The sequence below is a fragment of the Oryctolagus cuniculus genome, chromosome 5 (assembly GCF_964237555.1).
Source record: "Oryctolagus cuniculus chromosome 5, mOryCun1.1, whole genome shotgun sequence".
NCBI classification, from domain to species: domain Eukaryota; kingdom Metazoa; phylum Chordata; class Mammalia; order Lagomorpha; family Leporidae; genus Oryctolagus; species Oryctolagus cuniculus.
The window spans coordinates 130,982,723-131,007,632 of NC_091436.1; the positions used below are offsets into that span (position 1 = coordinate 130,982,723).

The 24,910-nt window shown below is 41.7% G+C and overlaps 1 protein-coding gene across 5 annotated transcripts in view; it reads right to left on the reverse strand.

The window, feature by feature from the left end:
• The window catches only part of DNAH8 (dynein axonemal heavy chain 8), a 358,350-nt gene that overhangs the window by 319,690 nt on the left and 13,750 nt on the right, over positions 1 to 24,910 (reverse strand). For 4 of the 5 annotated variants that reach the window (XM_070074115.1, XM_070074114.1, XM_051854776.2 and 1 more), the window contains exons 2-7: positions 19,088 to 19,668; positions 18,818 to 18,952; positions 12,661 to 12,745; positions 7,049 to 7,200; positions 4,015 to 4,204; positions 2,572 to 2,735 (exon numbers count right to left, since the gene is read on the reverse strand). In XM_070074115.1, the coding sequence (XP_069930216.1) occupies positions 2,572 to 2,735; positions 4,015 to 4,204; positions 7,049 to 7,200; positions 12,661 to 12,745; positions 18,818 to 18,952; positions 19,088 to 19,624 (1,263 nt within the window). In that variant the 5' untranslated portion in view covers positions 19,625 to 19,668. Of the gene's footprint in view, positions 1 to 2,571; positions 2,736 to 4,014; positions 4,205 to 7,048; positions 7,201 to 12,660; positions 12,746 to 18,817; positions 18,953 to 19,087; positions 19,669 to 24,910 lie in introns of those variants that run through there. The other variant, XM_070074116.1, reaches the window with a different exon arrangement.

The following is a 24,910-nucleotide window of genomic DNA, read 5'->3' on the forward strand; positions in this document are numbered from 1 at the left end:
AGGAAGACAAGTATCACGTGACCTAACTCATAAGTAGAATCTAAACAAGTTGATATCGTAGATGTTGAGAATAGAATAGTGGTTACCAGAGGCTGGTAATATAAGTTCTGGAATTCTATTGCAGAGCAGGGTGACTACAAATAATAAGTATACGCTATATTTTTTACAAAAGGTTTTGAATTTCTTCACCACAGGGAAATGAAAATGTCTAAGGATCTAGATACACTTCCTGATTTGAACATTAAATGTGTACATGTATCAAATATCACATGGTACCCCATAAATACAAATAACCCTATGTCTCAATTTTTTTCAAATAATAATAAAAGATCGTTAAGGCTTTCTTTATTCTAAACCAGTTCTATTGTTACACTCCCACTAGCAATGTATGACAATTCCTGTTCTCTATAATCTTATTTACACTTAAAAATGCCAATCTTGTTAATTTTGGCCATCTCAGCGGGGGAGCAGGGCTATCTCATTGCGGTTTCCTCTTACATTTCCCTGGCAACCAGTGAAGCTATTACCTTTTCACATGTTTATTTGGAACTTCTTTATAAAATACTTGTCCAAATTTTTGGCCCATATTTAAAAATGTATTTGTCTTTTTAGTATTTATTTATTGGCTGGTATATATGGAATATTTATCAGATTTTGTCAGATACATATCCAACAAACATTTTCTCCCAGGCTTTAGCTTGTCTTTTCATTTTCTTGGTGGTATCTTTTGATAAAGTAGACAGTTTCACAAACTTCAACTTGTTAATATTTTAGTTTATAATTAATGCCTCTTGCATCACATCTAAGAACTCTTTGCTCATAGCAAGTTTATAAAGATATTCTCTCAGGGCCAGCACTGTGGCATAGTGAGCTAGCCCTCTGCCTGTGGCACCAGTATCTCATATGAACACTGGTTCTAGTTCCGGCTGCTCCTCTTTCAATTCAGCTCTCTGCTATGGCCTGGGAATGCAGCAGAAGATGGTCCAAGTGCTTGGGGCCCCTGCACCCACGTGGGAGACCCAGAAGAAGCTCCTAGCTCCTGGCTGAGGATTGACCCAGCTCCAGCCATTGTGGGCATTTGGGGAGTGAATCAGTGGATGGAGAATCTTTCTCTCTGTCTCTCCCTCTCTCTCTCTGTAACTCTACCTCTCAAATAAATAAAGTAAATCTTAAAAAATAAAAAGATATTCTCTCATACTTTCTCCAATAAGTTTCTTAGTTTTAGTTTTTGTATTTATGTTTCTGATCAATCTTAGATTAATAACTTTTGCATAATACAAAGTCAAGGTCAATGTTTATTTTAAACTTTTTTAAAAGTTTATTCGTTCATTTTCATTTCAGAGGCAGAGAGACAACGACAGAGTCAGAGAGAGAGCTCCCATCCACCAGTTCACTCACCAAATGCCCTCAATGATCAGGGCTGGGCCAGACCAGAGCCAGTAGCTAGAAACTCAATCCAGGTCTTCCATGTGGGTGGCAGGGACACAATCACTTGAACTAATACCTGCTGCTTCCCAGGGTGCACACTACCAAAAAGCTAGAAATGGGAGCAGCGCCATGACTCAACCCCAGGTACTCCAGCATGGGATGTCTGTGCCCCAACCAGCATCTTAACTGTTAGGCTAAAGGCCCTCCCTCAACATCTATTGTAGATGTAATTTTTTTAAAGTGGTCTCTCCCATTTCCTGCATTGATTCTGCTTGGTTGGAGGTGATTTGCTGCAACTGTCCAACTTCATTTCCTTCTTTTGGATTGCTGAGTCTCCTTATGTCTAAGTTATTTTCTTTTGCTTGCTTTTATTATTTCCAGAAAAAAATGTATTCAACCAGAGAGTTGTGGACTTGCCACTGTAACACTGACATAAATGAGACTAGTCTGAACCTCTCCAGCAATAGACAATTCCACTGATCATGTAGTTTATGCAGTGGCCAGGACTTAGCTCTTCTTCTCCGTGTCCTTTCCTTCTCTCTTCTATGGAGATGCAAACAATAAATAAATTATTGGGCATAAATGCTGGCTATTCCTGAATCTTCTTTTTCTTAAGATTTATCTTTAATTTATTTGAGAGACAAAGTTGCAGATAGAGAGAGGGAGAGACAGAGACAGAGGTCTTCCCTCCGCTGGTTCACTCCCCAAATGTCTGCAACAGCTCAAGCTGGGCTGATCCAAAGCCAGGAGCCAGGAGCTTCTTTCAGTCTCCTACGTGAGTACAGGGGCCCAAGCACAGGGGCCATCTTCCATTGCTTTCCCAGGCCATTAGCAGAGAGCTGCATTAGAAGAGAAGCAGCTGGGAGACGAATCTGTACCCATAAGCGATGCCAGTATCAAAGGTGGAGGCTTAGCTACCACACCACAGTGTCGGCCCTTATTCTTGTTTCTTCATCATTTCCTCCTTAAAGTGAGAAATATCATTAAATTGATTTTGAGTGGACCAACTGCAAAGAACAATTGTGCTCTACAGCCAAGAATAGACCATGGAAGAAAGAAGATTCCTCTTCCCTTCACTTTTAGAGACAAAATTCAATGGCTAGGACACACATGAAGACTACCACTCAAGGTGACTCAACTCACCTGTTCGATCTGTTTATACCATATCATCAGTGCCTCCTCCAGCTGATGAACCATTTCTGAATTGCTAGCTGCAGCTGTCACTTCTTCAAAGGTATGCAGTTTGGAAAAATCAATATTGTCTATCTTCTTTAACATCACTGTTCCCTCAATGCTTATTCTGGCACCTAAAATAGAAAAAACAATATTAAGAGATGTTTAATATTACTGTGTTAAAAGTCAATGTGTGCTTTCAGATTATAATTACTGAAATGTTAAAGATCTAATACTTTATAAAAATATAATTGTAACTGGTCACCAGGTTGCAACTTGATGAAATTGTATATTTTAACAACATTAAATATGAAAGTAAATGTTCTAAGGAGTTCATAATAAAATACACAGGTATTTTAAAGATACTAAAATTTTTCATTAAGAACAGAGGCAGAGATTCCTCCTGCTATAAAGAAAACATATCTTACACCTGCAAAAATCCCTGGAAATGAGGGGTACCAGTGATTTCATACTTTACCCCTAAGGTCTCATCATTACTTTTTAAAAATATTTATTTATTTATTTTTCATTTTATTTAAAAGTCAGAGAAAGAGAGAGGGAGAGATCTTCCTCCCACTGATTCATTCCTCCAATACCCAAAACAGGCAGGGCTAGGCCAGGCCATGGCCAGGAGCCCAGAACTCAAGCCAGGTCTCCCACGTGGGTGGCAGGGACCCAGGTACTTGAGCAACATCTGATGCCTCCCAGAGTGTGCACTAGCAGGAAACTGGATTGGAAGACTCAAACCAAGCACACGGATACAGGATACAGATGTCCCAAGTGGCACCTTAACTATTGTACCAAAACCTGCTCTGCAAGATCTCATAATTACTTTGATTAATACCATGGTACTTCAAAAAGTTTATGTAAAATTGAATTAAAGGTTAGTTTATGGGGCCGGTGCTGTGGTGCAGCAGGTTAACGCCCTGGCCTGAAGTGCTGGCACACCATATGGATGCCAGTTCTAGTCCCGGCTGCTTCTCTTCCGATCCAGCTCTCTGCTATGGCCTGGGAAAGCAGCAGAAGATGCCCAAGTCCTTGGGCCCCTGCACCCACGTGGAAGACCCGAAAGAAGCTCCTGGCTCCTGCCTTCGGATGGGCACAGCTCCGGCCGTTGCAGCCATCTGGGGAGTGAACCATCAGATGGAAGACCTCTCTCTCTCTGTCTCTACCTCTTCCTATCTTTCAAATAAATAAATATTTTTTTAAAAAAGGTTAGTTTATTTGGTGCAAAAATATTTTTAAATCTAGGCATGGTTGGTTTATAATGTGTATTCTCCATGAACTTTTCGAAGACCCCTTGTATCTTCTTCTCAAGTGGAAACTTTTTCTCTGATGTTTATTTTTAATAAAAATTCTACAGTTACTTTGCTCATTATTAGTAATTTACTAAACATTATATTTTATACTTACCATCCAAAAATGAAAGGTATCTATTGATGGTTTCAGTGAAAATATGTTTTTCAGATTCTCCCTGCTTGGATTGGTTCAAAGCACCCCAGTTACTAGTTGCAAGAATAGCTGGTAGAAATATATTTGCCAACATATTCCTAATTCCAATTAAGAGTCCTTCGGATGCATCCAGAACAGTAAACAGCACTTCCTGTAAGGATGGTGTTCAGATGTTATTGTGCACAAAGATCTGAGAAATCATAACCTACTGTCCTTTGCAATAAACATAGACAATCAATATATTTTTATGAACTATGAAGAAAACTTAAGTGGCTATGAATATTAGAGTCCTAAAATCAATAAATTTGTATTCCACCTCTTTTAAACATGTACAAGTTTGCTTTCTTCAGTGCTTCAATTTCTGCACAGGGAAGGAGCTATAGCCTACAGCCTATAGGAGGGGTCTTCAAAAAGTTCGTGGAAAACGTGCATCATGAAAAAACAAGGCATAGATTCCAAAATGTTTCTGCTCCAAAATAAACTTCTTTTAATTCCATTTTCCCTCAAATTTTTTGAATTACCGTCGTGCAAGGTGAGTAAGCCTCATGCATAGAGAAAGCCCTAAGCCAACAGGTGCAATGTCCATGAAAGGGGGACCTAGAGTTTTTCATGGGAAAAAGTCTTCCGTGGGAGGCCAGGGAACGAGAAATGAAACTTTTCTTCTGCCCAGAATTCTGGATGGAAGAAATGATCAACCACAGGAATTAAAAGCCCACCATCCATGAGCATTGACATCTCAATTCATACAATTTAGGTGGCAAGGAAACCCCAAGCTGAGAAGCTAAGATAAAAATTTTTTTGAGGGCCACTAAAAACAGGTTGCTTTCTTGTTTTTCAACTTGAAGTGCGTGGCAGTGAGGAATACAAGGACGACTAACACAGCTTTGTGTCACTGTGGTTTGTCCCAAGAGGGTCAGCTGTTTTCCCCACCATTGCTTCTGCATCATCAGTCAAATGTCAACATGGTGAAAGGGGACAAGTAATACGTTAGCATTATGATGAACATGTGATTTTTCCTCACAGATTCTCTGAAAGGGTCTTCCGTATCACACTGAGAAACACTGATACCCTACTTGGCTTAGCCGTGATTACATTTACATAGTTACATGGTCGAAGCAAATATTTAGCAAAAAGCACAATAAAATTATGTTAGACAAAAGGATGGATGGGAAAACAAGGATAGGGTTAGGGGTTAAAAAAGAAACTAAATTCTCATCTCCTATAGGGGAAATCTGTAGATAATAACTAAGTTTACAAAAGAAGCTATTAGAACATATTATTCAGAGATACATTGCTTCTTGGCATTTTGGCTAAGATCAAGTGAAGAGATACAGAGAAAAATGAAAGTATATGCTGTAACAGTTTAGTAGGCATGTCTGGACAGTGGTTTAGAAGTCGATTTATCACAGCAGGACTTCCATAACCTTTTCTTTCTTTAAGCTATGTACACACATTACCATGATAAAATAAAAATGAAATTATGAAAAAGAATGGACTACATCATGGCCAAGTTGAAGAGAGAATTAGTGAAATGGAAGATAGATTGAGGATACATCCACACACACAGACACAGTGAAACTATAGAATTTCAAAGACAAAAAGCAAAACCAAACAGAAAGAAAAGAGAGAGTTTATGATGGTCACTAACAGAAGAGGTCTCATCAATCACAAGAGAGAGAATGAAATATCTACAAGGAGTCAGAGCAAATAACCTTCAATCGAGAATCCAAACTCAAGCTAAACAGTCTCTCTTCAAGGAATCTTTTTTTGTAAACAAGAAAGGAATGAAATTAGATTGGTTTTCAGTTATCTTTCCCATTGTAAAAGGTATTAAGACTTTCTAATAATAAGAAAGAGACTTAATATTTTTTGAGAGTATATTCTATGTCAACTTAAAGCTTATTATATTAAAAAAATCCTTATCTATCATTTAGTCTCACAACAATCCTGAGAGTATTATTATTTTTATTATTACCAATTTAAGAGTATATACTTAAGTCTCAGAAAGGGTGAGCAGAAACATGCCAAAGGCTTGTTGCTACTCAGTGGTGAGTAATTCAGGTCTATCTGCAAAAGCCTTGCTTTTCTCATTTCACCATCCTGCCTCCATAAGACTAAGCTAGCAATATCCAGGTTCCAGGACAATTCTCTCTTCATCATCTTCTTCTAAAACTATTGCAGAGTTAAAATACTGAGGGAACAGGAGGTTAAAGGAACCAATACTTCAAACTGTATGAACAAAACTAAAAGTGTCCCTAGTGAACGGAAATATAGAGATTATTTGCATGCCATCGAATTGAAGTAGAATTCTCATGAACTTTAGAAAGAGTATCTTGTGGGGAGCAACTGGGAGCAACTCGGACTAGACTAAGTTACTGGAATTAAGACTTATTCTATGCATCTGCTCTCCCACAATATGGTGCTGAGAAGGGAGAAACAGCTTCTACACAGCTGCCTCCAGTTCAACCAATAAACAGCAGGACCTGCTCCTGATTGGAGGAGAGCACCGTACTCGGCGTGTGGGTAGCAGAGTTGGGATTGGCGGAAGAGGACTATAAAGGAGGAGAGAGACAACATGCACCAGGAACATCTAAGGGGAACATCTAAGAGGAACACCTGTGCAGCCCCCGAGAGAGCCGGCTGGCGGTGTGCCGCTCCCCCGCGGAAGTGGGGAAAGTGGCTAGGGGGAACCGCCCTTCCACGGAGGTGGAAGGGACGGTAGCCAACCCGGGAAGAACCAGCAGCAAACCCGGGGAGGGCCGAGCAGACGAAAGAACAGCGCAGGGTCCTGTGTCGTTCCTCCATGAAGACGGGGAGCGACATATCTAAAATTCTATTACAGCTAACTTGTCAGTTTCTTTTAATATATAAAGACATTGTTTTCTTGGAGCTCAATTTAGTCTACTATAGGGAAAGGAAACCAAAGTAAAGCAACTATGTGACTATGAAAATACACTTAATATTTAATCACATATTTTGAAAAAATTACACATACCTCATGAATATTTTTAGCATTTAAAGCAACATCATTGTGACAACGAACAAAAAATAAACACAGTCCTTTAATTTTCTCTGGGGCTGCACTGTCTACATACAATCTCATCATTTTTGACCCTCTGTGTAGTCCAGCAATTGTTCGACCACATTCTGAAACAGAAGAGAGCACTTAGCATATAGTCACGTAACTGAACAAATGGGATAAATCACTGTGTCTCTTACACCACTATTTCTCGCTTTACGGTAACAAGCTCTCAATATGTTCGTGGAATAAATGTTTTTTCTACAAAAAAGTATCAATAGTTGCAATTCTTAAATTTTTTCCTCTTCTGGTGCCTAAAACTGAGCTCTGCACTTTTGCCCTGTGCTTCTGGCCTGGCCACAGGGCCTTTACCCACGGTTCTCTCTCATCCCCAGCGTTGGTGCCTACCAAATTCCTACTCATCTTCCAATCTCAGCTGAAATGTCACTGTCTCGGGAGGCCTTCACGGACTCCACTGAAAAGTTCTAGTTCCCATACTGAAAGTACTCATGGCACCCAACATGTATTAGATCCTTCCTTGAACTAATTTCAAGGAATATTTGATAATTATAAATATTTCATTCATATTAGAAATATTTTAAATGTGAGCATTCCAGGGCTGGTGTGGCACAGCAGGTTAAGGTGCTGCCTTGACACTGGCATCCCACATCAGAGCACTGATTAGAGTCCCAGCTGCTCCACTTGCAGTCCAGCTCCCTGCCAATGCATACCCTGAGAAAGCAGCAGGCGATGGCCCAAGTACTTGGCCCCCTGCCACTCCCATAGATGACCAGGATGGAGTTCCAGGCTCCTGGCTTCAGCCTAGCTCTTGTGATCATTTTGGGAGTAAGCCAGAGGATAGAAGATCTCTCTTTCAGTCTCACCCTTTCTGTCACTCTATTTCTCAGACAAATGAAATAAATATTTTTTAAATGTGAGAATTCTTTTAGATGACTTGGTTGAAATATTAACTTGCAAAAATCAGTAGCCTTCCTATTTTCAACAATAACCAACTTAAAATTTCATAAAGGAAATTAAAAAATCCCCATCACAGAGGCAGGTATTTGGCCCAGTGGTTAACAGGCAAGTTAAGATATCCACATCCTGGGATTTCAATGCCCAGTTCCAGTTCCTGACTCCAGCTACCTGCTAACAGAGAACCTAGGAAGCAGCAATGATGGCTCAGGCAGTTGGGTTCCTGCCATCTACGGGGAAGACCTAAATTGAGTTTCTAGCTCTCAGCTTCAGCCTAGCCCAGCCCCAGCCATTGTGGCATTTTGGAAGTGAACAATCTGCAGGACACCAGTTTCGGGGCCCTGCAGAGCTAGGTATGTGAAAACAACACCAGTTATATTCTGCAAGAATATAAACCTTGAATGGAGACACATACCCAAAAAGGTAGAATATGAGAGGTGTTTAGTCTAATGATAAGTCCTAAAGAAATTGCCCTAAAATCTGTAGAAATGTTCTATTCCTGTCCTTTCTTCCCAAGTCCTGATTTTTCAATTAGTTCCAAATTTTGTGAACAATCCCCTGCACTCTCTCCCCAATTTTTTTTTTTTTTTTTTGACCTTCATAAGCAAGGGTCTATTGCTATTGCTTGTAGCCAAAGAACCTCAACACAGGGTAGGGAGCAACGTTAAGAGCCCAAGTGCCCATTGCACAGGGAGCTCTCTACCCTTAACATTTTCCCTTTTTCATTACTAAAGAGAACCTGATGTTGTCCCATGCTTCAGTGTGTACATCCTCAGGGAGAAAACTGCTTTCCCAGTCTCGCCAGCCCATCACAAGGCCATGTGACAGAGCTCTGGCTGGCAAGACCTGAGACAAGCTTGTGCTACCTGACAATAGTGAGAGATGTGACCATCAACAGGGGAATGGTTTCTATCTTTTACTTCAGTCTTTTACTGATTTTTATTTATTTTAAAAGAGATAGGGAAACAGATAGACACATTTTCCATCCACTAGTTCACACTCCAAATGCCTGCAAGATCCACAGCAGGACAGGCCCAAAAGCAGGAACCAGGAATTCCATTCAAGTCCCACATGTAGTTGGCATGAATCCAACTGCTTGAGCCATCGATTGCTGCCTCCCAGGGTGTGCATTAGCAGGATGCTAATGTCGTTGCCCCCTTTCCTATTATCGAAAGGTTGGGATGGTAGCTTTGGGGTCCGCAAGGAGAGAAGGAGAAAAGGCCTATCTTCCAGGAGTGGAGAGTCCCTACCCACACTTCTGGGGAAGAAAAGTCCTTGTCAAGGTCCCCGCAGGTGCCTAAAGGTCAACCAATGAGGATCAGACCTGCCTCGACCTTTAACCCCCACACAGTGTATCTATAAAAGGAGCTCTCTCAACATCTGACACGCGACTTCCCAGACCCCACTCTGTTGGGACCAGGGGACCTTGCCCGGGAGCAGAATCCCATTAAAAGCTTGTGAATTAATGGATTCGTCTGCCTGGGAAGATTTGTTACGCGCGGACACCTTGCAGTGGTGACACAGAAAAATGTCTAGGCTACATTGTCAAATACAAAAAGCAAGTCAATGATAAAATGTATCATTTGATCACATTTTTAAAATAGTAGGCATTCAGGGGATTCCAATTCAATCCCATCAAGGTGGCATGTACCAATGCCATCTCACTAGTCCAAGTGATCAATTTCTGTTCACAGTTGATCATAATGATAGGACTAAGAGTCAAAGGGATCACATAAACAAGACTAGTGTCTATAAATACTAACTGATAGAATTAAAAAGGGAGAGAATGATCCAACATGGGAAGCAGGATACACAGCAGACTCATAGAATGGCAGATGTCCTAAACAACACTCTGGCCTCAGAATCAGCCCTTAAGGCATTCGGATCCAGCTAAAAAGCCCATGAGAGTACTTTAGGCGTGGAAAGCCAAGACACTCTGAAAAAAAAAAAAAAATGAAATGACCTAAATGAAAGATCTCTGCAAGTGAGATCCCAGTGGAAAGAACAGGTCATCAAAGAAGGAGGTACTTTTCTCTGAAGTGAGGAGAGAACTTCCACTTTGACTATGACCTTGTCTAAATATGATCAGAGTCGGCAAACTCAAAAAACATCCATAGCCTTGGCAACTCATGACAAGAGCCTAGGGTGATTACTGACGCCATAAACAAGAGTGTCAATTTGTTAAGTCAACAACAGGAGTCACTGTGCACTTACTCCCCATGTAGAATCTCTGTCCTTAATGTGCTGTACATCGTGATTTAATGCTATAACTAGTACTCAAACAGTATTTTTCACTTTGTGTTTCTGTGTGGGTGCAAACTGTTGAAAGCTTTACTTAATATATGCTAAATTTATTTTCTGTATATAAAGATAATTGAAAATGAATCTTGATGTGAATGGAAGGGGGAAAGGAGCGGGAGAGGGGAGGGTTGCGGGTGGGAGGGAAATTATGGGGGGAGGGGAGCCATTGTAATCCATAAGCTGTACTTTGGAAATTTATATTCATTAAATAAAAGTTTAAAAAATAAAAATAAAAAAATAGTACGCATTTATATGTTAACATATTCATATGATAAAGAAGGGAAATACCAAACTGATAAATGTATTACTTTTATAGGTAGCAAAAATAATGATTAAAGATATGTCTACCCTGGCCAGCACCGCGGCTCACTAGGCTAATCCTCCGCCTTGTGGCGCCAGCACACCGGGTTCTAGTCCCGGTCGGGGCGCCGGATTCTGTCCTGGTTGCCCCTCTTCCAGGCCAGCTCTCTGCTGTGGCCAGGAAGTGCAGTGGAGGATGGCCCAAGTGCTTGGGCCCTGCACCCCATGGGAGACCAGGAGAAGCACCTGGCTCCTGGCTCCTGCCTTTGGATAGGCGCGGTGCGCCGGCCACGGCGGCCATTGGAGGGTGAACCAACGGCAAAGGAAGACCTTTCTCTCTGTCTCTCTCACTACCCACTCTGCCTGCCAAAAAAAAAAAGATATGCCTACCCTTTATTCTTGTAATGCCCCTCAAATTCCACCTAAAGTTTCTGCTTCCTCCACATAAATTTAGCTTCAGTGTTGTGCACTGAAGCGTTGTTTTCAGAAACAAAGAGTGGTAAACAATGTAAACTCCGATAGGAGATCACTTTTGAAAATTATAGTTACATCAGCTTGCTGAAATATAATTCAACTGCTAAAATTTTAATGATAGAAATGGATTCATTGGCATGGAAAAGGCAATATTATCAAAATAAAAAGGCACTATAGAATTATATGTAGGGCTGGATCCCATTTTTGTAAAATATGTATATACACCAAAGCAGTTATAGAGGGATATTCATCAAGAAGTTAACAGTGCTTTCTCCGACTGAGTGGGACTGTGGACAGGTTTTATTTTTATTCTAATTGTATATATTTTCTTATTTTTCTATAATTTTTACCCATTATTTTTATTTTTAATGAGTTATAAAAATATAGACCACAAAAACATCCCACATGGATAAGAAGGAGAGGGAGAAAATCCACAGAGTAGACCTAGTCATTAATTGTGAGTTCACATATTTTGTTAGAGAAGTAAGACTTGTGTATATTTACCATGCACATCTTTAAACGACCGGGAGTCGGTAATAATAGTGATGGATGTGGGAGGACTCTTCGCAAAGAAAGTACACAGGGTGATCTAAAGGAGGAGTAGGGTTTGTCGGGTGGAGAGAAGGAAGGCAACGTGAGAGTGGCATGACCCTGGCACTGACAAAGAAGAGGGTGCCTTAAAGGTTGCAGCAAACTCACATCTGGAAGAAGAATGAGACTAGACAGGAACTGTGTGTCCAGAGTACAGTGGGCTCTGGGTAAATAAGGGATTTGCACCCAATTCAATAAATAACAGAATAATAAACGATGTGCTTGGCATGTATGAGTAGTGTGAATTTCAGAGGCAGAATCTGATAACAGAGATATAGGGCACTACAGCAGGTACAGGTTCAGGCCTAGGCTAAGGCAGTAGAGGGGAAGTGAGAAAGAACAAACAGGAGAGAGTAGTGAAGGTAAATTCACGGAACTCAGAAGTTGCCTAGGACCAAAAGGATGGCCCATCTACCTACTCATTAAGACAAAGGCTTAACAACTTGGTTGCAGATTAATTACTTTAGGCATGATATGAACAGTAGGGAAAGCCAGCTATTCCAACTGACAGCCGAGCAGCTGGAACAGGAAGCTAAGCCAGGACTTTAGGGGGCAGCTGCTGGGCTCCAGAGTGGTTTCATGACCATTTCTAATCATCTGAAAACATGTGGACAAAATGACTCCATCTGTTTCATGGAAAATGCAATTAAATTCTAATGAAAATGTGCATTCCCCAATAGAGTTCAATGATTTCTACATGGATGCTTTCTTCTTAAATCATTACAGCAATGCCTGAAATATATATATATATATATATATATATATATATATATATATATGGGCTGCAAATACACTGTTCTTAAGAGAATACGTTTTTTACACATATGCTTCAGGTAAAATTTTCTTCATAAACAGAAAATTGTCTACGCATAAGAGAAAAAAAGTATGCTGCATTTTAATCTTTATTAACTAATTACTAGGACAAAGCCCTTATAAAATATCCTTACCAACACCAGGTACATCACCTTCCTGGTATAAAAATTTCAATGTCTTACAGCCATCTTTCTCAAAAAAATGAGTAAACGCATCCAGCTGTTAAATAAAAAGAGAGAGAGAAGAGAGAGAAAGGTGATCAACAAAATGACTAGGAAATTACAATTCAAGAAGCCGAGGCCTGTGCAAGCATTTCATAGGCCTTAATTAATCCACATTCTTTGTAGATAAAGAAAACAAGGCTCAAAGAGTTTATTCTAAGCAGCTATGTGAGAAGCAAGGTTAGAACCCAAACTAATTTAACTCCAAAATTACCATGGAATAGAAAGTAAACTCAATTTCTGAACCTACAACAATGATCTACACAGAGAACCACCTACCTGACCCTACCTCACAGAATCTTAAAGGGACAGGTAGGTAAGTCTAACTTGAAAGAATTATATTAAAACATATAAGGAAAACGTACTAGGAATAAGGAATTACTACTAAAAATTATTTTTTCTGTTTTTAAAAAAGTATTTTAAATATATCTTAATTTTTAACTGACATAGTAATTGAACACATTTATGTGGTACAATGTGGTATTTCAAAATATGCATACAGTATTAATGGTCAGATCAGGGTAATTGGCATTATTCGTCACCTCAAATCTTTATTAATTTCTTTGCACTGGGAGTATTCAAAATGCTATACTAGTAATTTTGAAGTATTTGATTAACCATTGTCAACCATAGTTATGCTACAGTGCTATAAACCATGAGAAATTAATTCTCCTATCCAACTGCACCTTTCTCCATGCCCCATTCCCTCCACTCTTCCCAAGCTCTGGTTACTGTCATTCTATTTCCTACTTCCTAGAGATCAACTTTAAGTTCCACATACCAGTGAGAACAAGCAGTCTTTCCATAACTGACTTATTTAACTTAACATAATATCCTCCAGTTCCATCCAAATCACTGCAAGTGACAGAATCTCACTTTTATTTATGGCTGAATAATATTTCATCATGTGTATATACTGTACTTTCTTTATCCATTCATCTATCATGGGAGACCTAGGTTGAGGCCATCTCTTGGCTATTGTGAATAGTGCCACAGTAAGCATAAAAGTGCAGATGTCTCTTGAACATACTGGTTTCAGTTTTTTTAGCTTATATACCCAATAAAAGAAATTATTCTTAAAAGCTGACTTGGGAAACAGAAAACATACCTTACTAACTAACTTTTATTTGATCAATTACTTAGACAATTATCTCTTCAGCAATTATAATTTGGCCCATATTGTAGCCAAGCTAATAAAAAAGCAAATTATTATAATGAGATTTTTCCATATTGATGAGCATGAAGCTTTTATTTGATTACTTAAGAATGAGTGTAATATCTTAGTAAGAAGAAAATTAAATAGGTCACATAAGCAAAAGTCTTCAATATCAAATGAGAAATGCAAAGTTACTAGCCTTCTTCGCATCAATTCCATGCAGAAGTTGCTCTTGCAGGCAGTGAGTTTCTCTTCACTTACTAGCCCCTGGGGAGCTAGCCCCTCACCTTAAAACAACAGTTCTCAAACTTTACTGTGCATCAGAGACTCACGTAAGAGGCTTCTTTTAGCTTTTTTAAAAACACAAAATGTTGACCCAAGAATTTGCATTTCTAAGAAGTTCTGGATGACCCCATGCTGCTGATTCAGGTACCAATTTGAGAACCACAACCACAGGAGGTGAAAGAGAGCCACAGAGATATGTATAACTCTAGCCCTTGATTTCCTACTCTTCCATCTTTCAAATAAACTTGACTCTTACATAAACAAGAGATACCTCTCTTGGTATCTCAACCTAAAAGATACAAGAGCCATCAGCCCTGCTCTTCCAAATCAGCTCCATTAACACTTCCTGGCTTACCCGTTAGCTTTTCAAAAGTACTGCATATGACTGTGATAAAAAGACCTCCAGGGGCTGGCACTGTGGCACAGTAGGCTAAACCTCCGCCTGAGCGCTGGGCATCCCATATGGGCGCAGGTTTGTAACTTGGCTGCTCCTCTTCCAATCCACCTCTCTACTATGGCCTGGAAACACAGTACAAGATGGCCCAAGTGCTTGGGCCCCTGCACTCACATGGGAGACCTGGAAGAAGCTCCTGTCTCCTGGCTTCAGATCAGCCCACCTCCTGCTGTCACAGCCATTTGGGGAATGAACCAAAGGATGGAAGAAGACCTTTCTCTGTCTCTCCCTCTGTCTGTAACTCTACCTCTCAAATAAACAAAATTTTTTAAAAATAAAAGACCTCCACATATCAAATACTGCAGTAAATCCATGCTTTTTAGATATATAGTCCACCTGAGACTAGCAAAATTAAACATTGTCATGGGCCATGATCTTAACTGCAAATTAAAAATTTACTAATATTACCTAATATTTTATGAACAGTTCATATGAGCTTCACTACAACCTTACACTCCTTTTGCAGGAGAAAAAACTAAAGCTGAAAAGAATTTAACTGAAGCACCCAAAGCCACGTAACCACTGTTCAAAGCCTGAGACTAGAACACAGCCTTGGGTAACCAGATCTGTGCTCTTTACACAGAACCATATCACTGCTGCCTTGACCTTGGAAAATGTTGCCGAGAAAGTGAGGAACAGCGTTGAATGGAGGGACCTGTAAAACAGACATGGGCAAAAGTGTGAATGCCAGTGTTACAGAAACTCTGTGTTGCCTGGCAAGAGAAAGAGCCACACACAAAAGGGTTCTTGAAGAAGGTTTATAATAAAAAGGCTACTGCTAAATGCCAGAGCAGGGTTAAGGGAAGCTGTGGCACCAGCAGCAACAACAGGAATCACCAAGTAAAGAGAACTTTTGCCACCCTAAGGCCTGATAGGATAGGAGGTGGGAAGAACGATGTAACTGGAGCCAGCCTGAAAACTGAGATGTGGACAGGGGTGGCTCAGGAGAACACAACAGAAGCATGGCCAAGTGGAGGAGGGGGCAGGGGCGGGGGCGGGGGTGGGTCTGGGGTGATCACACTTCCCCTGCCCTCCAGTCCCCTGCTGGTGCCTCCTGGTAGATGAAACCAGTGAACTCCAGAAGGCAAGGGAGCCCCGTTGACAGATCCCATGGGGTTCAGCCTTCTAGGCCCCAGAGCACGGTGGAAACCAGGAAGAATGGATCTACAGGTAACCAAATTAACCGCCACGTCCCCTCTTGTCCATCTTCTTGTGGTGCCTTTCCTGAACTGCTTTCATCCTGGATTGCATGCCAGGCTTCACAGTAAATGTTTTTCCATAAACCACATCACACCCCTTGTGCCTAGTTCCATTTTCTTACCCATCTGCCCACCAACCAACATTGATACCAGCTTACAGCATGTCCTTGCCTTGTCTTTCAACCAAATAAGCACTCTAAGCTCTCTCAGACTTATAAACTGGTTTCCCTCCTTGCTGGACTACCTTCCCTCCACAGTGAATTTGCACACTCACAAACAATTCAAGAAAAAAAATCCTTTCAAGTTGATTTTTCCCTTTATACCTAGATTTCCTTGCTGCGTAGGCAGTACTTGATCTGGTCCATGATGACTCTAAACATAGAAACTTTTCCCATAAACCAAGTTTGAGACGCACCCCAGGAATGGCAAATGGAAGGGTCTGCAGGCATGGGACACTTCTACTTCCTCATCAGCACACTAGCCAGTGAGAAAGTCTTCCCCCAGGCAGAGAATCCCAGCCCAGGAAGCCAGATGGCAAATACTTACGGTGGGATTCCTAGCTCTGCAGACACCCACTTCCCCACTGCTTCTAACAGGCCCCGTGACTATGCCTACATTCTCTGCAGAGCTGCTGGGATTCCAGCTGTGGGACTGGCCAAATCTGTGGCCTCGCAATTTTAAGAGAACAAGGCTCACCCTACACAGTTTTCCCCCTAGATAAATACAGGAATGGTCCTCGGAACAGGCCTGAAACCGAGGCCTACTGAGAAATGCTTTTTCAGGGATTGGTTTCCCTTCCTCTCCTTATCTTTATCTCAGAGAGGTTTATGGGGCTATTTTGGACCAACTGCTTCTACGTGGAAATTAGGCAGACATGCAGCCAGAGTCACCACAGGGGCCAAGATGATCATCAGGGAAGGGAAGTCATGAAAGCAAACACAACTTAAGAAAGGCAAGAAAATTCTCTTGCTACATGGGTGGTATCAGCCACAGTGAACTTGTAGGGTCCAGTACAAAACGAAAATGAAGGACAACCGATAAAAAGTTATTAAAAATTCCAGAATGGCAACAGGAAGTCATTACACTGAGCACAGGGCCACTCTAAGAACAAGAGCTTATGTAACTCCACAGCCCTTGTTCATGAAGTCGGCCCATGCCCATGAAGCTGGCCTTAACCACAGAGATATGTTCCAGCAGGGGACTCCAGAAACCTGGGGAACCACAACCTACTTCCAGTTGCTTGCTGTGGCACCTCTTATTTTATGTACACATCATTTTCTCTATCCTTCGTCACTAAAATAGCTTAGAGTTGGCCAGCACGGCGGCTCACTAGGCTACTCCTTCACCTGCGGCGCCGGCACACCGGGTTCTAGTCCCAGTCGGGGCGCCGGATTCTGTCCCGGTTGCTCCTCTTCCAGTCCAGCTCTCTGCTATGGCCCTGGAGGGCAGTGGAGGATGGCCCAAGTGCTTGGGCCCTGCACCCCATGGGAGACCAGGAGGAAGCACCTGGCTCCTGGCTTCGGATCGGCGCAGCGCGCTGGCCGCATCACACTGGCGTAGCGGCCATTTGGGGGGTGAACCAATGGAAAAAGGAAGACCTTTCTCTCCGTCTCTCTGTCTCTAACTCTAACTGTCAAAAAAAAAAAAAAATAGTTTAGAGTTGTTGATGTCTTTGCTTCGGTCCTCTTTCTATCTCACTGTTAACAGCCACAAACCAAAGCAGCGGGAAGATGAGCAATTCCACTCATATTGTTAGGGATCTGCCAGGATTCTTAACAGCGTCCTTGAAGACAGGCAGGCAGCTTTGCAGAACTTGGCAACACACTGCACAAAGCAGGGAAGCACGGTTCCACACAAGGCATTGTTCCACTGAATCTTGGCTTCGAGAGCAAGCAAAGGGTTTTGCCCAATTTCATTGACTCCTATAAAATGCGGGGGACATGGCCCCCATAGCAATATCCTCAACAAAACCTCTCCCCACCCCAACTCTCCCAACAGTGCCTTTGATGGAACAAAGTGGCAGGTACCTGCTCACTGGGTACAGCCCAGTCCACTCCAAGAACTGAAAACAAGCCCAGGGCCAGTGCTGCACCCTAATGGGTAAAGCAGCCACCTGCAGTGCCAGCATCGCATATGGATGCTGGTTTGAGTCCTGGCGGCTCCACTTCCGATCCAGCTCTCTGCTATGGCCTGGGCTTAGGCCCCTGCCCCACATAGGAGACCAGAAGAAGCCCCTGGCTCCTGGTTTCAGATCAGCCCAGCTCCAGCCATTGCAGCCATCCGGGGAGTGAACCCGTGGATGGAAGACTTCTCTTTCTCTGCCTCTGCCTCTCTGTAACTCTGCCTTTCAAATAAATGATCTTTTTTTTAAAAAGAAAGAAAATAAGCCCAAGCACCAAGCAGTAACCTGAGCTATCAGAAAAGCTATCATACAAGTTTATCATATATTACTGTAATTAGGTTGATGGTTTCAATATATCATGTGAACCTGGGACCCTTTTAGGAGTGAGAGAAGCACTGGTAATAACTAGGCATGGTCCAGAACCGACCACGGCACACTGAGACATATGGCAACCTGACCTGGGATGGCCTCACAGGTTTCTGCTACACTCATTACAATCACTGTTCGCTGGCTTATTTGATGCAGCTTGTTTGTCTACGCAAATGACCTGTATGTACAGAATGTTTCTCTGCTTGGGTCTCTCTAACTGTTGAAGCCCTTCTGGGTTAGAATTTCATGCCAATTCTCATTGCTAACTCTTCTCTTGTCTTTCTCTCCAATGGTAGGCCTCACTAGAAATATCATTTGACTGGCTGTAATTGTTTTTTTAAGAAAAAAAAAAGTGTTTTCTCTAGTCAATAAAATTCCAATCTTCTCTTTTGAAATGTTTCGTTGCTCAAGCGAAAGATCTCCGTTTCTTAAATCAATCACTTCTCAAGGAACAATCAGAAAAGCATGGTAAGACTTAAACTTACAGATGGGCAATCCAAAATTAATTCTTCAACAGTGGCCATGTCCAGGCCCAGCTTTTCGCTTATAATTTCAAATATATATTTGTATGACGAATCAATTTTCATTTTTCGGTTTTCCCTTGCGTCTCTGTATCTTGCCTAAAAAAACAAAACAAAACAAAAAAAAAAAAACGAAAACCCCGTGTCAAAATCGCAATTATGAAGAAACACGGCCCAAACGATTTCATCTGAAATGAAGGGGAATCCATATGAGAACTCTGATGGGCGGCAAACCTGTCTCTCCTTCATGGTTTCCTGAAAATTGGGGATGCCACTCATACTCCGGCGGTACTTGGACGAGCGGGGGGAAGACTGAGACAGCACCTCAGAGAGCACCGACTGCACAGGTCGCGGGCCGATCCGAGGCCGAACTCGGGTCAAGACCGGCCGCTGCTCATCCTCCGGAGCTAACCCTTCGTCTGAAGGAATGAGATCCCGGTAATCAATCACGAAAGGCGTGTCTTCCGCGGAAGGAGAAGGCACTGCGCCCTCCTCCTCTTCTAGAGGAGGCGGGGCCTCGTCCGCCGAAAGGGGCGGGGCCTCGTCCGCCGAAAGGGATGGGGCTTCGTCCGCTGTAAGGGGCGGGGCCTCCTCTCCTGGAAGGGGCCGGGCCTCCTCTCCCGAAGGAGGAGGGGCCTCATCTCCCGAGAGAGGCGGGGCCTCATCGCCTGAAGGGGGTGGGGCAGTGTCTTCTGAAAGGGGCGGGGCTGCGTCTCCCATAGAGGGAGGAGCCTCTTCCTCGGGAGGTGGGTCGCCTTCTTCAGCATTCATGTTTTCCGTCCTTTGCTCCAGCAGACCGTCTTAAGCTTCAAAACCTAGAATTACAAAATGTTTTAAGGTCGTACAATAAACTGAGAGCTGTGTGTTTTGAATCCCTCCCCTTGAAGCTCGACAGGTAGCAAAATCATCCATTTTTCCTTCTCGTGTTTAGTGTCCAGGGCTAGAGAGGTGTTCCCCTGATCCCCCACCCCAGGGCAAGAGCACACACACATGCTCACCACCCTTGGGGCTTTTTCGAACAATCAGCGCTCCTCTGCTCGTGGCTCTAGGAAACATCTTCCAGGGCTCTGTCACCCTGCGAGTGACGGGAGGGCACCGTCCTCACAGACCTAGAGCCCTGTCTCCGGGAGCTGACTGGAGATCACCGCCCAGGTCCTGAGGATGCAGGAGACCAAGCAAAGAACTACACGGCCTTGAAGGGCCTTGCTCTAAGGAAATCTGTGATACAGTTCATCAGTCAAACTCCCAGATGTCCAGCCACCTCACCTCTATGAATGTAACCAAATCCCCAGAAAAGCAGAAAAAAAAAAAAAAACACAAAAACTTAGCAGTCAAAATAGATATTCCCAAGTCCAAATACAAAGTTCATGCTGAAATGTGACTATTGAAGCAATGATACATAGAGAATGTAAATGCAACCCAATCCGTCACCAAAGCTCTAATTTTAAAGAGTGTAGACATTACTATGAGCACACAACCATGAAAATTAACCAGGAGAACCAGAGAAAATGTCAGTTACAGACAGCATTCATACTGTCTGTACTGTGGGACAATAATAATAAACAAGTTTTCAGGATATGTTTAAAATCTAGAAACCAGATGTAGCTCTAGTGCCGTATGTTAAGCCTCTGCCTGTGGTGCTGTCATCCCATATGGGCACCAGTTCAAGTCCTGGCTGCTCTTACTGCTGATCCAGCTCTCTGCTATGGCCTGGGAAAGCAGTAGAAGATGGCCAAAGCACTTGCATCCTTACACCCACCTGGGAGACCTGGAAGAAGATCCTGGTTCCTGGCTTCGGATGGGCCCAGTTCCAGCCATTGGAGCCATTTGGGGAGTGGACCAGAAGATGGAAGACCTTTCTCTCTGTCTTTTCCTCTGTCTATAACTCTACCTCTCAAATAAATAAATATCTTAAAAAAAAAAAAAAAAAGACTGGGGAACTAACATGAATTGTCAACAATTAAATGCCAAATTCTGTAATTGGTAAGATAGGTAACTTACTTCAAAAAGTTCGTGGAAAAGGGCATTAAAAGATAATGATGGCTGGTGCTGTGATGCAGTAGATTAATCCTCCGTTTTGGTACCAGCATCCCATATGGGCGCTGGTTCGAGTCCCAGCAGCTCCTCTTCCAATCCAGCTAACTGCTTTGGCCTGGGAAAGCAGTACAAGATGGCCCAAGTCCTTGGACCCCTGCACCAGCATGGGAGACCCAGAAGAAACTCCTGGTTCCTGGCTTCAGATTAGTGCAGCTCCAGTCATTGTGGCCATTTGGGGAGTGAACCAATGGAAGGAAGACCTTTCTCTCTGTCTCTCCCTCTCACTATCCATTACTCTGACTCTCAAATAAATAAATAAATCTTTTTTAAAAAAAGATAAGGAACATTTCCAGGAACTTTTTGAAGACCTATATATTCAATGTATATTTAATATTCAACATATACATTCAATATATGTGTTTAAATGTATTCTTTTTTAACTTTTATTTAATAAATATAAATTTCCAAAGTACAACTTTTGGATTATAGCAGCTTTTTCCCCCTATAACCTCCAGCCCAACTGCAACCATCCCATCTCCCACTCCCTCTCCCATCCCATTCTTTATTAAGAATCATTTTTAATTATCTTTATATACAGAAAATCAAGTAAGATTTCAACAGTTTGCACCCACATAAACACAAAGTATAAAGTACTGTTTGAGTACTAGTTATGCCGTTAATTCACATAGTACAACACATTAAGGACAGAGATCCTACATGAGGAGTAAGTACACAGTGACTCCTGGTGTTGATTTAACAATTGACACTCTGATTTATGACGTCAGTAATCACCGGAGGCTCTTGTCATGAGCTGCCAAGGCTATGGAAGCCTCTTGAGTTGGCCAACTCCAATCTTATTTAGACAAGGCCTAGTCAAAGTGGAAGTTCTTTCCTCCCTTCAGAGAAAGGTACCTCCTTCTTTGATGGCCCATATTTTCCAATGGGATCTCACTCACAGAGATCTTTCATTTAGGTAATTTTTTTTTTTTTTTTTTTTTTTTTTTTTTTTGCCAAAATGTCTTGGCTTTCCATGCCTAAAGTACTCTCATGGCTTTTTAGCCGGATCCAAATACCTTAAGGGCTGATTCTGAGGCCAGAGTGCTGTTTAGGACATCTGCCATTCTATGAGTGTGCTGTGTATCCTGCTTCCCATGTTGGATTGTTCTCTCCTTTTTAATTCTATCAATTAGTATTAGCAGACACTAGTCTTGTTCATGTGATCCCTTTGGCTCTTAATCCTATCGTGATCAATTATGATCTGAAGCTGTTCACTTTGACTAGTGAGATGGCATTGGTACATGCCATCTTGATGGAATTGAATTGGAATCCCATGGCACATTTCTAACTCTACCATTAGGGGTAAGTCCAATTGAGCATGTGCTGAACTGTACATCTCCTCCCTCTCTTATTCCCACTCTTATATTTAACAGGGATCACTTTTCAGCTAAATTTAAACACCTAAGAATAATTGTGTGTTAATTAAACAGTTAAACCTGTGGTATTAAGTGGAACAAAAAAATACTAAAAGAAATAAAATATTAAGTTGTTCCTCAACAGGACAACGGCTGATCAAGTCATTGTTTCTCATGGTGTCCATTTCACTTCAATAGATTTCCTTTTAGGTGCTCAGTTAGTTGTCACCAATCAGGAAGAACATATGATATTTGTCCCTTTGAAACTGGCTTATTTCACTCAGCATGATGTTTTCCAGATTCCTCCATTTTGTTGCAAATGACTGGATTTCATTTTTTTAATGCTCTACAGAGTACATATCCCATAGTTTTTTTTTATCCAGTCTTCTGCTGATGGCCATTTAGGTTAATTCCATGTCTTAGCTATTGTGAATTGAGCTGCAATAAACATTAAGGTGCATACAGCTCTTTTATTTGCCAATTTAATTTCCTTTGGGTAAATTCCAAGGAGTGGGATGGCTGGGTTGTATGGTAGAGTTATATTCAGGTTTCTGAGGAATCTCCAAACTGACTTCCATAGTGGCTTTACCAGTTTTCATTCCCACCAACATTGGGTTAGTGTCCCTTTTTATCCACATCTTTGCCAGTATCTATTGTTAGTTGATTTCTGTATGTAAGCCATTCTAACCGGAGTGAGGTGAAACCTCATTGTGGTTTTGATTTGCATTTCCCTGGTTGCTAGTGATCCTGAACATTTTTTCATTTGTCCGTTGGCCATTTGGATTTCCTCTTTTGAAAAACATCTATTTAGGTCCTTGGCCCACCGCTTAAATGGGTTCTTTCTTTTGTTGTTGTGAAGTTTCTTGATCTCTTTGTAGATTCTGGTTATTAAACCTTTATTGGTTGCAAAGTTTGCAAATATTTTTTCCCATTCTGTTGGTTGCCTCTTCACTTTCCTTACTGTTTCTTTTGCAGTACAGAAACTTCTCAATTTGATGTAATCCCAATTGTTAATTTTGGCTTTGACTGTGCCTCTGGGGTCTATTCCAAGAAGTCTTTGCCTGTGCGTATATATTGCAGGGTTCCTCTGATGTTCTCTAATAACTTGATGGTGTCGGGTCATAGATTAAGATCTGTAATCCATGTTGAGTGGATTTTTGTGTAAGGTGTAAGGTAGGGATCTTGCTTCATGCTTCTGCACGTGGAAATCCAATTTTCCCAGCACCATTTATTGAATAGACTGTCCTTGCTCCAGGAACTGGTTTTAGATCATTGATCAAATATAAGTTGGCTGTAGATGTTTGGATTGATTTCTGCTGTTTCTATTCTGTTCCACTGGTCTATCCATCTGTTTCTGTACCAGTACCATGCTGTTTTGATTACAACTGCCCTGTAGTATGCCCTGAAATCTGGTATTGTGATGCCTCCAACTTTTTTTTAAAAGATTTATTTTTCATTTGCAAGTCAGAGTTACACAGAGAGAGGAGAGGCAGAGAGAGAGAGAAGTCTTCCATCCGATGGTTCACTCCTCAGATGGCCGCAATGGCCGGAGCTGCACCGATCCGAAGCCTGGAGCCAGGAGCTTCTTCCAGCTCTCCCACACAGGTGCAGGGGCCCGAGGACTTGGGCCATCTTCTACTAATTTCCCAGGCCACATCAGAGAGCTGGATTGGAAGAGGAGTAGCTGGTACTAGAATTGGCGCCCATATGGGATGCTGGTACTTTAGGCCAGGGCATTTATCCACTGCGCCACAGCGCCAGCCCCTCCAGCTTTGTTTTTGTTGTACAAGATTGCTTTAGCTATTTGAGGTCGCCTGTGTCTCCATATGAATTTCAGCATCATTTTATCCAGATCTGAGAAGAATGTCTTTGGTATTTTGATTGGTATCGCATTGAATCTATAAATTGCTTTTGGGAGAATGGACATTTTGATGATATTGATTCTTCCAATCCATGAGCATGGAAGATTTTTCCATTTTTTGGTATCCTCTTCTACTTCTTTCTTTAAGATTTTGATATTCTCATCATAGAGATCTTTAACATCCTTGGTTAAGTTTATTCCAAGGTATTTGATTGTTTTTGTAGTTATTATCAATTGGATTGATCTTAGAAGTTCTTTCTCAGCCATGGCATTGCCTGTGTATATAAATGCTGTTGATTTTTGTGCACTGATTTTATATCCTGCTACTTTACCAAACTCTTCTATGAGTTCCAATAGTCTCTTAGTAGAGTTCTTTGGATCCCCTAAATAAAGGATCATATCATCTGCAAAGAGGGATAGTCTGAATTCTTCCTTCCCAATTTGTATCCCTTTAATTTCTTTTTCTTTCTTATGGCTGTGGCTAAAATTTCCAGAACTATATTGAATAGCAATGATGAGAGTGGGCATCCCTGTCTGGTACCAGAGATCGGTGGAAATGCTTCCAACTTTTCCCCATTCAATAGGATGTTGGCCATGGGTTTTTCATAAATTGCTTTGATTGTATTGAGGAATGTTCCTTCTATACCCAATTTGCTTAGAGTTTTCACCATGAAAGCATGCTGTATTTTATCAAATGCTTTCTCTGCATCTATTGAGATAATCATATGGTTTTTCTTCTGCAGTTTG